The sequence below is a fragment of the Melampsora larici-populina genome, assembly GCF_000204055.1.
Source record: "Melampsora larici-populina 98AG31 unplaced genomic scaffold MELLAscaffold_108, whole genome shotgun sequence".
NCBI lineage: Eukaryota > Fungi > Basidiomycota > Pucciniomycetes > Pucciniales > Melampsoraceae > Melampsora > Melampsora laricis-populina.
Window position 1 is genome coordinate 46,830 of NW_006768872.1, and position 16,010 is coordinate 62,839.

The 16,010-nt window shown below is 43.7% G+C and overlaps 4 protein-coding genes across 4 annotated transcripts; all 4 read right to left on the minus strand.

The window, feature by feature from the left end:
• Positions 1-1,637: 1,637 nt before the first annotated feature.
• Positions 1,638-2,931, minus strand: MELLADRAFT_69735 (uncharacterized protein; the record flags this gene model as incomplete). Its single annotated transcript, XM_007418826.1, has 3 exons — positions 1,638-2,046; positions 2,106-2,291; positions 2,405-2,931. The coding sequence occupies 3 exons, from the start codon at positions 2,929-2,931 to the stop codon at positions 1,638-1,640; spliced, it is 1,122 nt and encodes a 373-aa protein (XP_007418888.1).
• Positions 2,932-3,197: 266 nt separating this feature from the next.
• MELLADRAFT_69736 (uncharacterized protein) lies at positions 3,198-3,974 on the minus strand (the record flags this gene model as incomplete). Its single annotated transcript, XM_007418827.1, has 1 exon — positions 3,198-3,974. The coding sequence occupies one exon, from the start codon at positions 3,972-3,974 to the stop codon at positions 3,198-3,200; it is 777 nt and encodes a 258-aa protein (XP_007418889.1).
• A 3,026-nt stretch (positions 3,975-7,000) lies between these two features.
• On the minus strand, positions 7,001-9,228 carry MELLADRAFT_114047 (uncharacterized protein; the record flags this gene model as incomplete). The annotated part of the gene is made up of 4 exons (XM_007418843.1): positions 7,001-7,031; positions 7,260-7,586; positions 8,259-8,547; positions 8,697-9,228. 4 exons carry the CDS (start codon positions 9,226-9,228, stop codon positions 7,001-7,003), a joined length of 1,179 nt encoding a protein of 392 aa, XP_007418905.1.
• Positions 9,229-10,848: 1,620 nt separating this feature from the next.
• MELLADRAFT_114048 (uncharacterized protein) lies at positions 10,849-12,423 on the minus strand (the record flags this gene model as incomplete). The annotated part of the gene is made up of 6 exons (XM_007418842.1): positions 10,849-11,035; positions 11,604-11,705; positions 11,766-11,873; positions 11,943-12,045; positions 12,147-12,264; positions 12,337-12,423. The coding sequence occupies 6 exons, from the start codon at positions 12,421-12,423 to the stop codon at positions 10,849-10,851; spliced, it is 705 nt and encodes a 234-aa protein (XP_007418904.1).
• Positions 12,424-16,010: the final 3,587 nt, after the last annotated feature.

Genomic DNA, 16,010 nt, shown 5'->3' on the forward strand with positions numbered 1-16,010 from the left:
ACCTAGGCGTACTGCTACGGTTTCTAACCATGCTATTCCTCTCCTTGGTTTATTGGGAGGGTCTTCCCATCCAGCCTTAAGTCTAAACTGACCCCAGTTCTTTCGTATTATCACGCCTACACCAAACATCGTCGATGCGTCGCCTACCCAGCCAATATTGTTGATTGGTCTTGTTTTCAAAAGGTGTCTTCTAGGGATTTCTTTTAATGCATCTCTCCATATGTTCATGTCCTCGCAAACTGCTATCGGCATCTTCCTTTTGGCTGCTAAGTTCACCCACTCTGCTAGCCATCTATAATTGTTTGATAAGTAGCATCTCATTTGTGGAGCAATGTATGCTACGTGGTTGAGTCGGCCATTCATCTTTTGAACCTCCTTATGTGTATAGTCTACTTTCTTCAAGAAGGATTCTAATTGCTCTGTTCTTTGCTCCAATTTCCCTTTCGGTAGTTCTACGGTCTTGTTTTTTGTATTCCACAGAAAACCTATGTATTTCTGTTGTTCGCTGAAATGAGAAAATTTTGTTTCGTTTGTTTTTACACCTAAACTTGAGCTATATTCGACTATCTCGTCCATGTGCACCGTTGAATCTGATCGTTTTATAAGCAGGTTATTGTCTACCCACCTGAATGCTTCTTCAAGTTGAAATTTAGCTTTAATCGAATCTTTCCATGCGTCAGCCGGACCTCCGAAGCTTCCACATCCTGCTACTCCTCCAAACGAAATAAATAAATCTATGTACATCTTCCCTTCGAAATTCATAATTAATAGGTACAGCCATTGGTCCGGCCTCGTTGGAATTTGCCTATATGCTTTTAGCCAGTCGAACAATGCTATTAGAAGTTCGTGCTCTGAGTTTGCAATGAATGAATATACTCTTGAAAAGTTATCCCACGTTGTCTTGAAGTCTTCTTTGTTCACAAAGGAGTTTACGCTAGGTATTGCCGGATCTTCTTTCGGGAATGATAGATCATTTATTGGGCGGAATGATCCGTCACCGTTTATTACAGCGCCCATTGGGCTTGATCTAAAGAATTTAAAATGTTTTGCTACCTCCTCTTTTGTGAACGGACCTATCATTCTTCCAGCTAATACCTCCTCTTCTATGCTCTTCTTGATTTTTTCTCTTGCTAATTGAGCTGATTTGTGGTTCGGTGGACAATAATATTTCATTCCTCCTATTGCGTGTTCCGGAATTCCTTGGTCGAAACCATTTCGAAATCCATCTAGCACGAAATCATAGAATGGTAGTAAGCTATATTTTTTTAGCTCTTCTTCCCATTTTTCTATCGCCATGTTACATCTTGCTTTAGTTGGCCAAGATGGTTTCTCTTCTGAACTTTCTCTTGACTTCTCAATATCTTTCTCTCTTATTTCAATTCGTTCATTCTCCGTTTCATTCCTAATATGAAGCAAATTGTCATAAGAATTCATTTCAAGTTTACATGGGTACAAGATAGATTAAAGGAGTGTCTCGAAATTTCTAAGCTTAACAGCGCCACAACAGAATTATGAAAGTAGTTTAAATTAAAGAGTGACTTGAAACAAATTAGGTGTAGTGAAATATACAGGTATAGTTTAAAGAGCGTGGTGTATAAATTTGTGAAATGAATCTGAAATATGTCTCTGATGTACACTTACGTCTCATTCTGCACTTGTCTCCCTGTACCTCTACCTATACCTCCTCTAGTTCCTCTCCAGGTACCCCTTGTTCCTCTTCCTTGGTACGCGTTGTAGTTATTTGGTTGCGTTTGGTTATTCGTAGCGACATTTGGATTCGAGGTCAGGCTCACGTTCATTGGTGCTTGGTTTAAATTCGGTTGTCCTTGATTCGTGAAACCCATATGGATTGTTGGTAGTTGATTCTGATGAAATGGAACGTTGTGGTTAAAACTCGGTCTTTTGTGGTACTGGTTGAATCCAGGTTTTGCACCGTATGAGAAATTTCTGTTTGGTCTTGGGCCTCTTCGTTTTCTATGAAACTCGTTGTTGTAATCTCTAGAGCTCGATGCTGTTTGTTGGCTGTCGTTACCTGAATGTTGGTTTCTGTGATGGTCTCTTTTTTAGTTTGTTTCTTCTACTCTTCTTAACTCTTCTTTACTCACAGTGATACTCCAGTCTCTGGGTGTCTCCATTCGAGTTTACCTCCCTTCGCGTAAGGGTTTGTTTCGCCTCCGTTTGCTTCTCCAAAGTTTAATGACTTATCCTTTGCTTTGTCTTCATATTTCTTCATGAATGTACCAATATCCTTTATTGGTTCTTTGTTTAATCTTTCGACAAAGATATGTCGTCTACAAAGTATGTCATATCGTAGGGCCGTCATCCAACACTCTGTTGATCTCCTGTTCTCTTGTTCTACTGTCAGTATCTTTTTCTTCTATACATTGCATACAGATTCGCTTACTTGACTTGCTTCACATTCTTGATGTGGAAATTGAGTCTTTCTGCAACTTCTTTTTGTTTATGTTGAATCAAGTAACGTTTGAACAGACTTATGTTTTCGGTCCACTCCCCATAGGTCATTTTGAACTCTGATGGCGCCTCCAAACCTTTGTTCTTAGAAGTTTTCGATGATGACGAATGGTGTTGTCTTTCGTACTCCTCCTTGTCTGCTAGCGCAAAACTTTGGTCGAATACTGTCAAGGGAATGGAGGACTCCAACTTCTTCATTTGTTTCCTCCAAAACGGTTGTAGTTGAATTAAGTCTGACTTTGGGATGACACCTATGTTTACTTGTATCCCGTTCTTCTTGCTACGTTTCTTTTTGTCTGATGTCTTCTTCGCTCTTCTTTTAGATTTCTTAGTCGCTTCCGATGGTTTGATATTTGCTATCTTCCCCAATCGTTTGATTTCGTTTCTCGCATCTTCTAATTTCTTCTTTAACTTTGATGTGCGTTTACGTTTCTTATCTGTATCAGAGGAGAGAACCATTTTTCAAGTTAATTTTGACTGCTCTCTAGTCTCATTTGTTTCTATGAGATGTGCTTTCGCTTCTTCTGCATTTTTCAGCTAGATCAGTTCTTTTATGACTTTTATGACTTCTACGCCTTAATTGCACCTAATAAGGCAGATATTTTTATGTGTATCTCTTCCGTCTTATTCAGATGGGCGCTCTACCTATCTTGGGAGCTTTCGGGAGAATCAATCATCACCGATTAATATAGATTTGTGAGTGAATCAATTGTCACTGAACGAGATCAAAAGTTCGGAATGTGGAGTGATGGATAAAGGTTTGGAATTTGGGATGATATTAAGAGCCTTTTCTTTTTAGAGCGGGGTAGGGAGTGTGTAGAAGTAGAAAGTGGAGTTGTATGGGTGTTTCGTGATCCAATAAAACTTGTGTTTCCCTTACCTTTCTTCACTTCTCTTTCTGAGTCTTCTGACCCGCTTTCTGACGATGAAACTTCTTCGCTTTCTTCGCTGTCGGAATCCGAGCTTGAACTAGAGCTGTTTGGATCGTCTTCTCCGTTTGAAGATCCTAAAGATGCAGAAGACGCTTGGTGTTCTTCCCCGTCTACGACTCCCGAATCGTCAGAGGCTCCTACCGATTTGTAGTCTTCATCTACAAAGTCACCTGCTAAGTCGTCTATATCGGAAGAGGATGTTTCTGCCCGTTCTTTGCCTTTTGGGACTCTGATTGTCGCGTTGAAAAGAGGGTTTGCCTCTGCTGGGTACGGGATGGGCACGTTTCCGATGAAGTTGGAGTAGTTCCGGTTTTGTGGTACTGGATCCGGTTGACGCTTCTCTTTGATTTCTGACTGGGCTTCTAATCCTTCTGTTTCTTCATCTGTTCCCGAGTGTTTGTTATCTTCTTCTTGTTGTTCGTTGGTTGAAATGAGATTCAGTTCAGGGTTAGACGGTCCCGCTTCGTTCCCTCCTGATGCACCTGTACCTCTTTCGGGGCTAACTTCCAGACCTTGGACTCGTCTGCTTGCCCTAATTGCCTTCAACGTGGTTGAATTGTTCTTAGTCATCTTTGTCGTCTACTGATGGAGATGTATGTCGGTGAGTCGGTGAACAACAGTGGGTTTGGACAGGTTTAACTCGGATAGTTGTATGTAGGTAGTTTATGCTAGAATATAGAGTTGATAACGATATTTGAAAGGGGGTTGCTTGGATTTGGTTAGAATTACTTGAGAAGAATTAGGTTTATTGATAAGTTCTAAAAAAATTGTTAGTAAGTGTTTAAGATAAGTTATAGTTATACTTGTGAATAAAATTGTAACTATTGGATAGAGTAAAGTAAAAAGGAAAATTCAAGAGATAAATGAGATGAAGTGGGTAGGAAAATGGGAAGACGGGAAAGAGGTATTTCTTGACCATTTCCTTCTAAACCTGTGTATCCATTTTGGTGTTTCTTCCCATTCGGATCTCCATGGGATCCTTCTTGTGAATTTTCTTTATTTCATTTATGTCTCCTCTTTTGGTATACGTGTCTCTATTAAGTTACTCTATCCATGGACAAATCTAGCTCAGTGTGCCTCGAGCAAGAGGCTAATATGCTACCTGATCCTCTAGGCCTCCTCCCGCCAACCGGTCCAGTAACAAGAAGAGGTGATTAATCAAGATCGGCTCTTTCAAGGACCGCTCTTTCTTCTTCAGGTCGAGTTTTGTGGCCGTGGTCAACATCAGCTCGACTCGAGGTGTAGCATCGTGTGGGTAGGGCTGGTCGTGATACAGGTGCCAGGCCTTGATCCTCGACAAGTAGGTCCGTATCGTCTCCGCTCGTATCGGTGTGTGATTATCATCTGATACATCCCCCGGGAGGCGTGGGCCCGCCCACAAAACGAACTGGTATAGTGTTTCCGAGTCGATAGGTAGAAGGAGTCTCCTAGGTATGTTGTAGACCTTCGAAAACGCTACCAACTTGGACACCCCGGCATTATAATGCTTGATCGTCGTCGGAGCCCAACTTCCATACAGTATGTACGCCTTTACCGGGTCGTAGTCGCACTTGATGTTTCCATTTAGAAACTCTTTCATCGTCTCTCTGGATGGTGGACTGTGCGAGTTTGGCTGCTCTTGTGTCTGGCTCACAGTCTCACGGGGGGTGTTGAGAGTCTCACGGATTACGAACGGGACACGGGAAGTTTGGGAACAAGGTAGATTCACCACTCTTTGCAAGTTATCCGATTGGGTTACCACACATCTATGGCTTACAAGCGATTACGCCCCTGAAACACTTGCACTAATACAGGTTTTAGGTCAGCGGGTAACTCTATCACGACACAATCAGCCATCGGCCAAAGCTTCCCTATCCCCCTGGACAACTCATCCGCATCGTTGCTTGCAGACACGACTCTCTCAGCTACGATGTCGCAATGGAGATCTACAAGGAGTCGTTGGATCCGCTTCCACTCCTTGTTCACCGCCACATCTCTCGATCGGTGTTTCTGGACGACACATTCGGATGTTGTGTTATCGGTCAGTACTTTAAACTTCTTCCCTCGGACGTCGTATACCTTGCTGACCATGATCAACCCCAATCGGATTGCTGCAGTTTCCGCCCACGCGATGCCACCTTTGTCTGAAACCTTCAGGTAGCGCTTCCAGCCGGTTTTCAGTTTGAATTGGGCCCATCTAGCACCTATCAAGACACCGATCCCAAAGGAGCTTGCCGCGTCGCCAACCCAATCAACATCTGTAGTATCGATCTCTGGAATAATCCTCCTTGACTCAAAAGAGTTCAAGGTACTCCTCCATTCTTTAAGGTCAACTTCTACGTCATTAGGTAGCTTCCTTCTTGCCAAAGGTACGTGCCACTCTTTCTTCCATCTATGCAGACTTGTCATATAGCAAACCAGGCTCGGGACGATGTAGGTTGTATGAACTAACCTTCCGACTAGTTTTTCTGTTTCTTTGAAGGTGAATGAACCTCCAGGTGTCAAAAAGTATTCGATCTGGTTTTTTCTTTCTTCAAGCTTCTCCACTGGCAGGCGTACGGTGCGTTCTAAAGAGTTCCACACAAAGCCAATATATTTCTGTTCAGTTCCAAACTCATGCACCTTCTCTTGATTTGAAGCTACTCCCATCAAGTCGCTCAAGGTCACCACGTCTTGAATCGTCGTCACGTTGTCAACTTCCTTCGCCAGCAAGTTGCCGTCCACCCAGCGGAAGGCGCCCTTCAATTTAAACGTATGCTTCACGATCAACTTCCACAAATCTGCCGGTCTCCCGAATACGCCACACCCGGCCACGCCACCGAATTGAACCCTTGTATCTAGCCACAAGCGATTCTGGAGGTCTAATATGAACAGGTAGCGCCATTGAGATGGGTGGATTGGGATTTGCCTATAGGCTTTCTCCCAGTCGAAGATGGCCAGTAAAATTTTTCCTTTCTCACTCCTGAAAAACCCCGCTATAACCTTGAAATCATCCCACGTGGTATCAAACTCTTTCTTATTTACCAAGCTGTTGACTGATGGTATTTCTGCATCGTTTTCTGGGAAAGACATGTCATTTATTACCCTAAACGAACCATCGCCATTTATCACGCTTCCCATCGGGCTAGACCGAAAGAAGCCCATCTTTTCGAAAACCTCTTCGTGAGTAAAGGGGCCGAAGATCCTTCCTTCCCTATGCTCCTTCGCCAACGTATTCTTAATCTTTTCTGCTGCGAATTGCACAGACGTGTGATTTTCGGGAGTATACCAGCGTCTACGACCTAAGGTGTGTTCGGGGATCCCTTGATGGAATCCCTTCAACAGGCCTACTATCACCTCTTCTGCCTCGGCTTCAAGTCCACACTCTCTTGCAAGCAGCCTCCATTCTGGTATCTTCAGACCGCACGTTACGTCTTCAGGTGGCCAACGCGGGCTATACCCAGCTCCCGAGTTCACATATTTCTTCAGGAGAACCGTTTCGTCATCACTCCTCACCTGACTATGGGTCATGTCAACATCTACGGATCCATTTCTGTTTCCGTCAACGCTCTCCGTTAACAGTTGGATCCTCTTATGTCTACTGTCAAAGGAATAATGGGGCAAGTCACGTCAGAATACTAAATCCAAGAAGTAGTTGCATTTCTGTCTCTACAAGCGCCAGCAATCAGGTCACAACAGCTGCTTTAAAGCAGGTAGGTCACAGCATCACGTGTGCCTAGTGAGGAACAGAACAACGGTTCGATACACATTTAAAGGAAATCCACTCTCGGGACGTATACAGTCTAGCCAAGATCACATCACCATCTTAACTATGTGAATGCCTTTCTCATCTTTCACGCGAGAGGGTAAAGAAACCAACAGTGACCGGAGGCTTACTTTGCCTTTCCAGCAGGTCCACCGTTTTCCCGGTCGTCACCTCTACGGTCATCCCGCCTCTCTTCTTTACGCCAGGCCTCACCACCTCCACCAAATCTACGTCTTTGGGGGCTACGTTCGCGTCCACCTTGATTTCCGTGCCAACTGCCTCTTCTGTTTCTTGGACGGTTGTTGCGGTGGTCGAACCGTCCTCCTTCATTGAAGTTGGTATTGGAACCGCCTGGTCCGTCATACACTGGAGTGCTCGTGTAAGCTTGGTGTTGCGAGAAGCTCTGCGACCGGGGGGTAGGTCTACCAAAGCTTTGACCGTTCCCGGACGTGACTGGTCTGTTGTCCACACCGGTTATCGGGTCGACGAACGCTTTCACTTCTCCATCGGCGTATGGGTTGATTTCTTTGAAAGCAGGTAAGAAGTCTTTCAAACGCTCCGTTTCACGCAGTGCTTCTCTTTCTAGGCGTCCATCTCTAAGACCTGGGTTCGCAACAGAGCCATCTGGCAGTCGGAAAGTCATTACGGCGGTTTGTACTGCAAGGTCATATCGAAAGGCTACAGGCCAGTTGGCATTCTCTCTCTTGATTGCGAATACATTCTCTTTATGTAACCGGAATTTGTCGGCTAACTCCTTCCATTTGTAGTACTCTAAATAGGCGATGAACAAATCGAACGCTACCACCCACTCTCCGAACGTCATCTTCCACTCCAGGGGGACTGTGAGGCCGATGTACGTATCTTCTAGTTTCTCCTTGACTGATCGCTTCCTGATGGACTGTTGCAGCAGGTCTTGACGCAGCCACTGGCTATTAAAGACGGAGAGGGGGATATAGGAATCTAGGGCCACCATCTTTGCCGCAAAGTACTTCGACAACGACACGAGACCATGTGACTCTATACCCGAGTCGCTAAACTTGATGACTTTGCTCGCGGTCGGTTTCTCACCTTGCCCGTCGTCCTCATCTTTCGTCAGATCACAGCTCTCCGGTATCGGTCTCTTGGCTGACTTGGTCGCTGTCTTGATCGCGGTGGTCGACGCTCTCGCAGCTAACGCAGACTCTTCTTGTGTTGCACGTGACGCGTTAGTCCCGGTTTGGGCGTTGCTTGGATCGACAACAGAGGGGTTCTTCGCAGCCGCGGTAGGAGCTCCAGCTGGGTTAATTGCAACTCGGTCGTAACCTTTGGATTGCAGCCACGCCCTGATTGCATCGGGGGAGCACTCGTTGATTCTCGTGAGGATTGTATTGGTATTCGCCAAGAACTTCGACTGAGCCGTCTGGCCAACGACCACTGGTACTACACCGCACACGTAGGAGGCATCATCATTAGCACTCTACTCTCATAACATTCCTAGGAGCATCACCCTCGATTGGTGGCATCACGACGTGGCTTCGCTACGAGCGGCATCGCACATAGGCGGAAGAGAAAACGGGTAATTGGCTTACAAGCTGTACTTCCGGCCGTTTGCTTGCCTATCACCTCTGGCGCGATCAGCGACGCCAAGGCGGGTTGCTTCTGAGCGGCTTCTCCTGGTTCGGGCATGTTCCCACTGGCGGTGCTGGCAGGTAAGGCGTCTGCAACCTTGGTCGTACTTGACTCTGTTGCCGCTTCTTTGCCAGGTAAGGTCTTGTCGCCTATAGAGCTGTCGGGGATTTGCTTCTCCACTAAGGACTCTGGGGCTTCCGGGTTGCCATTCCGACTGCCTGACGTAATCTGGTCTGCCGCACTGACGTTATTGCCTTGCTCCTTAGTCGAGGTTGCGGAAGTTGTCGCCTTCTTCCCTTTGGCGCCTTTCCCTCTTGGAGCCGCTGACTGGCTTCCTGGGTTATCTCCCCCGGTATTCGTTGGATGAGAATTTTCTTCCTGGTTCCCGGTTGTTGCCTGAGCGTCTGCTGGTAAGGTGGATCCACCATTCAACCTTTCACTTGTTCTCTTTACTTGTGCATTGAACTCTTTGATGTTATTTGGTGCAGACATTCCACGATATTGGTTTAGACTTGTGTAACGGAATATGTGATGAGTAGAAGATGAAGGGATGTCAATCAATCAGGATGTAGAATACGAAAAGTTTTTTTTTTTTTTTTTTTTAATTGTTGTGTGCGTTAATTCGATAAGAATTTGACAAAAAGATGACAAAAAAGAGAGGATTTGGTCTTGCGGATCAAATCTAGCTGAGAGCAGTGAGATAGTTGGGAATGCCAGACAGGTTGAATACGCTCGTGGGAGTCCAGAGGGAGGAAAAAGGTTGGCGATACGAGTGGGATGTGGAAATTCTTCACAAGACCCTTGGTGTATCTGCCACCTACAGCTATCCCAGTATTGGGATAGTCACGTGCCTCCGTCTGATGCTTATATGCGTATTCGTGGAAATCGAAGGTACCGTCGTGCCTTTGGGTACCTTCTACCATTACAATCCAAAAGTTCAGAAAATATGAAGGTACAGCCGTTTTGACAATGATTAGCAGTACACAAATGTGAAAACCCGCATAAATAATTGTATGAGAAAACAAGTATGACATGGAACTCTTGGTTTTTTCATATGTTTTTTTATGTGGGTAGCCCCAGAGGTTTGAGAGCCCCAACCCATCCAAAGCTGTCCCATCCCCCTCAAAGATGCCTAGATTCTCAGCCCGTAGGAAGGTGTTATCATCACGTGACACCATGATCACAATTCTTTCTATTCTTGCATCCACCACACCCTCAAGTTCACCCATTTCATCAACTTTCTTTCTCAACTTAGTGGATTCTTTGACATTAGTTTGTTCCATGGATTATGATGATGACAATGAAGAACTGTCAGACAAATCATCCTCTTTTCTTAGGTTCTCATGATGTCATATTCCTTGGACCAGTGTGCCTACATAAACCATTGCAAGAAAAAACAGGAAGAAGACATAGCAATCCTTTCAGCCCTATTGCTAAAACAACATAAAGCTCAAAGGCAAATACAGTGACCATTTTCCAACAGCACATCAATGTACACACATGGAGACATTTGGAAAAAAGGGATTTTTTTATTCACTTCTTTGTTAGACTTTGGTGAAATGCCAGCACCCCTTTGTAGATGTAAAAGAAATAGCAACAGAAATTTTTCTCCTTGGTGGCAGAATTTGGAAACAATAGGTCTACATGAACTTCCTTCAATGTCCCTATTTGACCATTAGAATATGGTGACACCCTTGTTTCATTATGACAAACTTAGAAGATCCTTTGTGCTATCATAGATCTCTTGTTTGTATAAGTTTATCAGCAAGATTTGTAACAAGATTCTCTTACTAATTGCACAAAAAAACAATCAACATATCTCATCTTGTGCAATTGATTACTTTTGAAAGGGTGTAGCGCAGTCATCACAGGGGCATTCAAAGTTTTGAGCTGCTTTCGGGCGGCAAAAAAAGCCTTGTTGGCAAATGTTTCAAAGCATGAACCAACATGAGTACCAAAGTTTCAAAGCTCACTGAGAAAGATTTTGTAAAGGGAGAGCAAGGTACCATGGTGAGGAACATAAGGCAAATATAGGATCTCGCTATCATAACCAGCTCGAGCACCAAAACAAGACATTTTACCGTGAAGAAGTGCACCATTTGTGGTGCACTTTTAGCCTTTGGCATTGATAACTGCAGAAGTAGGATTAGCATTGGCAATCTTTGCTTCCAGTACTGAGAGTGATGTGGGAGGTGATGATTCACTAGAAGGTGCATACTGAGGGCAATCCACTAGATTGTGAACTTGATTTTTGATGTCTTCAGGTAGGAGATCAACAGCTTCACCATGAAGCAAGTCCCTAAACTAAATTTCATCAATATCAGAGCGTGGTAGCAATGAAAGAGGGGAAGAACACAAGGAAGCATCTTCGGCAGGAAATGGCGGTGCAGACAGTTGAGTATTGAGGTTTTCCACGGGTAACGGGAAATGATTTGATTGATTTGATAGAGCTGCTCTTTGAAGGCAGAATCGTAATCAAGGCACCTGAACTTGGGTAGGTAACCTTTGAAAGAGCTCCGTGGCCTTCATGACTGTCTCCACATCACTCTGATGTTCCTGACACTTATCTTCATCCATTGTTTCCAAATCCTCAAATGTGAAGGTACAAATAAGCTTTTTAGTTTTTCTATCTACTAACTGACCATGGCCGTGGTCAATGACTTGATAAAATTCTGACACAATCTCCATAGTCCAATCATAGTCTTCCACTGGGAGGAACGGATTGTTGAACCTTCAACAATCCTTTCTGAACGATACACCAGGCTTTGACGCTTCCAAACCCAAAGACACATCACCCTTATGCGCCGCTATTCCCTTCTCAGCCTGCTTGCAATGACACCTATCATAGGTAATGTAAGACTACTTACGTTGTAGCCCCACGTTGTACTTTCCCAGCAACTGGGACCCTGACTCCTTCCTTACCCTGCTCCAAGTCATAAAGCAATGGTAAAGACATTGGCTGACGTTCACTACATAGTTTGAAATTTAAGAATTCTATTGACCTCTGTACAAAAACTATGACTACTTACTAATTAGGAAGATTTTGCTTGGGTTTGACCACTTTGACCCCAGGCAATCTCTTTCCTAAGATTTCTGCTTCTTCCACCCCGGATGGTATCAACGCGCCAGTTGGTAGCCTAGTAGAAACATATAATGGGTCAGTAATTATTCTTTCAATAGTTATTGTTAAATATATGTTTACTTACTTAGGAGGAATTTGTAGTGGGTCAATAACTTTGTTCACACCTGATTTCAACCCCTCTTTTACCCCAGATGGCAACAACCCACTAGTTTTTAGCCTTGTAGAATCTGTGAAAGGTTAGCACTTACACATTCAAATATTTATAGTAAATTTAACCTCACTAATGTTACTTGGTCACCATGCTTTTGGGGCCTAGGCTTTGGTTGACTTATATCTTTCTGACAAGCTGGATCGCGCCAATTCCCTTGCAATGGGAAACCATCTTTGGCCAGTAAATGATGAGGTACGTCTATGAATGATTTAGGCTGTGTGAATGGAGGCGGAAGCTACAAATTAATGAATCACTTCTTGTTAGTAATAGTCTACAAGTTGTGTTTGATTGGTATTGAACAGCTTACATCATCACCATTAAATCCAGTCTGCCGTTTTGCATCAATCACCTTTAAAAGGTCGGATAAGTACACCACTCCTGGAAGTCCTCCCATGTGTGGGCCCCCGCTTGGAGATCTTAAGGATTAGAATCAAAGGCATTGAAGGAACTTTGACATTTAGTAAGGACTTCATAGCTTACACATCCTCATATTTTATTTGCTTATGGTGGTCCCAGCTAGGTTCCAAGTCGGTCATTATTCTGGCAATTCTTCTGCCTTGCCGCGGATATTTTGAAGTAAGTCAGATTCAAACCAGTTGTTTTGAGAAAGCAAATATCAAGACATAGGTAAGATCAAACATAAAGTAGAGGGGCAAGGTGATAAAGCCGGCAAATGTGTGTAATTCAAGTTGTATAAAGGCTATCTATGCCACAACAAATGCCCACATCTTTATCACCTTGCCCCCCTACGCATATGCCAACACTCCTATGCTTACTAAAGATCCAACTAACAAAAGATCACACCTATAAACCAATTGTAGTTGTAATCAAAAATTTGTTATAAGTCGTAATAGCGGAATTACCTTCTCCAAACGGTCGATTTGTATCACACTTACAAATAAGCCAACACACCTATGCTTACCAAAGCTTGCACTTACCAAAGATCACACCTACAAGGAGATTATAGTGCAAATCAATAGGTAGATATAAGTCCATATAATGAAAGCTATTGCAAGGTTGAAGTGAAAGCCAGTGATTTCATTGAAAGCTTCAAGTCTGGGATTGATATCAATTGTTTCAGGGATCTTTGAGGCAAAGAAAGTGACTCTCATCAGGATCTTTGTCACAAAGCAAGAAGAAAATGTGAATTATCAACATAACTTACCTGAAAGCTCGAGGTCGAAGTGACTATTGCAAGGTCAAAGTGAAAACCAGTGATTTGATTGACAGCTTCAAGTCTGGGGTTGATATGGATTGTTTCAGGGATGTTTGAGGCAAAGATAGTGACTTTCATCAGTATCTTTGTCACAAAGCAAGACACAAACACAAACAATCAACATAACTTACCTGGAGTTATCTGGTTGGCGTATAGAAAAAAAACAATACCCGGTTGAACATATGTGATTGATTTGACTTGATAGACTAATTGATAATCACGCAGAGTTACTATTAGATGAATGATATGATAGATGAAAAGACAAAACACAATGGAGTGAAAGAGGAGAAGTATGACATCAACATTACCTTATGTGGATAGAGCAAGCGCTTGAATTGCCAATCAACACTGAGACAGCAGCGCAACTCTGCGCTACGAGCCCAGTAACGCGTAGGGTAACTTTATCCGATAACGGAAAATTTCCCAGGCGCCTAGCGTAACTTTGAAAGCTACGCTATCTTGGATAACGTAGCTTTTTGGGACCTTGCCCGCTATCTCAAATTGATAGCTTAGCTTTATCAGTTACGTTAACGCTAACTAGCGCGTTAACCACGCTATAAAAAAAGGCCCACAAGATAGCAATTACTTTATTATCATCACAAATCACGATTGTAGTTGAACAAAAAGGTGAAAATGAAGAAACAAGACATATAAAAGTAAGAAAGGAAATATAAAAGGAGAAGAAAATCCTAAATAGTTCAAAGTCTCATGAATTCTTTGACTCTGATGCAGTCAACCACTTTGCTGAACTCGTCACCAAGAGGTACCATCTCAACCAGCCACATATGGGTTGAGACAGACCGCTCAATGCTGATTGGAGTAAGACCGCCTTGGTTTGCTGAACAAATGTCACCGGCAGCCGAGAAAGTGCGCTTGGGTCCAGCCGATGAGCCTGAAGATGCGAGATAATCTTTAGCCATCAAGGCTATGATTGGAAACCGGCCATGGTTAACCTAAAAGTTCAGAAAGAGACATTACAAGATGAATAATAAAGATGATCAGCACGATGAGAGGAATAATGACATGAGGAAGAATGCTTACCGACCACCAGCGAAAAGATTCATTTGGATTTCCCAGGTCGTATTCTGGCTGTTGCATTCAAAGAACAGATCGGAAATAGTCCTTCACCTGTGAGTCATCGCCCAGGTCCTCCTGGTATTCCTCATCATTGCTATACAGGTCAAAAATCGGCGCAGACGACGAGGGAATTGAGACCCTACCTGAATCTGAGGGTGCATGAGTGGCTTTCTTTTGAGATGACCGCAACTGGTAGTCCTTGAATAATCTGTTGAAATTGGTTTCGGCATGGATGTAAGTTGACGATGTCTTTCCAAAAAACTTTTCAAAGAACTTGATTCAAAAAGCCGGGTGGAGGATTGTTGCCATTAGTTGTGTTTTGCAATTAAGAGCTTCATTTGGGGGATACAAAGTAGAAAGCCGGGCACGTGCCCACAAGTCCACATCCCAATTTCACAGCCAAAATTTGAGATCTGGACTTCTGGGCACGTGCCCGGGCACGACTCCTGCTTTGAACGCTTTTTCAGCCACTATCAGTTCTAACTCCCACCGCGAACTCCTCAGCACTCACTCGCCAGCACCGACACCATGCCCCGATTCACTCGAAAGCTAGACCTAAGACAATCAATGCAAAGTGAACGACACTCGAGAAAAGCGCTCAAGAACAACAACCTACCCCTCCTTGCCAATTCGAATGTCGAAATCGCTGCGGGTCTCTTCCTATTCCGGATGCTTCACGCCTTAAAGCTCTTTTGCCAAGGTAACGCCGACAATCAAAGAAAGAAGGCCGCTCTTGTGACTCTTGTTGGTCTTCTTGAGTTGCTACCCGCCTTGGATCAAAACTACCATCTCCTTTGTTTGGGATATCAACTGCGAAGACGAGCGACTTTAGAGCTTGAAGTCCTAGACGAAGCACTCGAAATCTTAAATAACAAACGCTTTGTTGGAAACAGGATCTGTCGTGGCCGGAAGGAACTGCGAGATGCTTGGTTCACTCAAGTGTTGATTGAAGGCGGCGATGGTTTCATCAAGCTAGTAAGTAAAGAATATTTAGAATTAACAGATATTTCACTTGCTTATTGTTTGTTTTGCAGGCCCGGATGTCCAAAGCAGCTTTCAACAAGCTGATTGATTTGATCGAAGATAATCAAATCTTCCAAACCAACTCAAACATGAAGCAAGCTCCTGTTTGGTGGCAGGCACTGGTGGCACTGGCAAACTTAGGAACGGCTGGTAATGGTGGAGACCATTTCCATCTTGCAAGAATGTTCAATTGCTCCGGTATGTTTCTTAGGAATGATTTTGACAAATTAATATTCTTCACTAAATTATCTTAACTCTATCTACTCTCAGAAGGCAGTGTACAAAATTGGACAAAACGGTTCATCATTGCGGTACTCGATTTGAAAGACAGGTACATGCGGTGGCCCACTCCTCAAGAACGGTCGATTCTGAAAGATCAAACCTCCTCGATGTCTTTCTTCAAAGACTGCGTTGGTTTTGTGGATGGAACTTACATTCCCCTTGCATCAGCACCTCAGAAGACCCCTGAAGATTACTGGACCCGCAAAAACTTCTACGCCTACAATGTCATGCTTGTATGTGACATTAATCGATGTGTGACGTATTACAAACTGGGCTGGTGTGGTAGTGTACATGACCAACGGGTATTCCGGTCTTCACAGGTGAGCGCGGTGATCTATTTGATGAAAATCAAAAATTGAGTGAATCACTCATCTTGCTTTGTT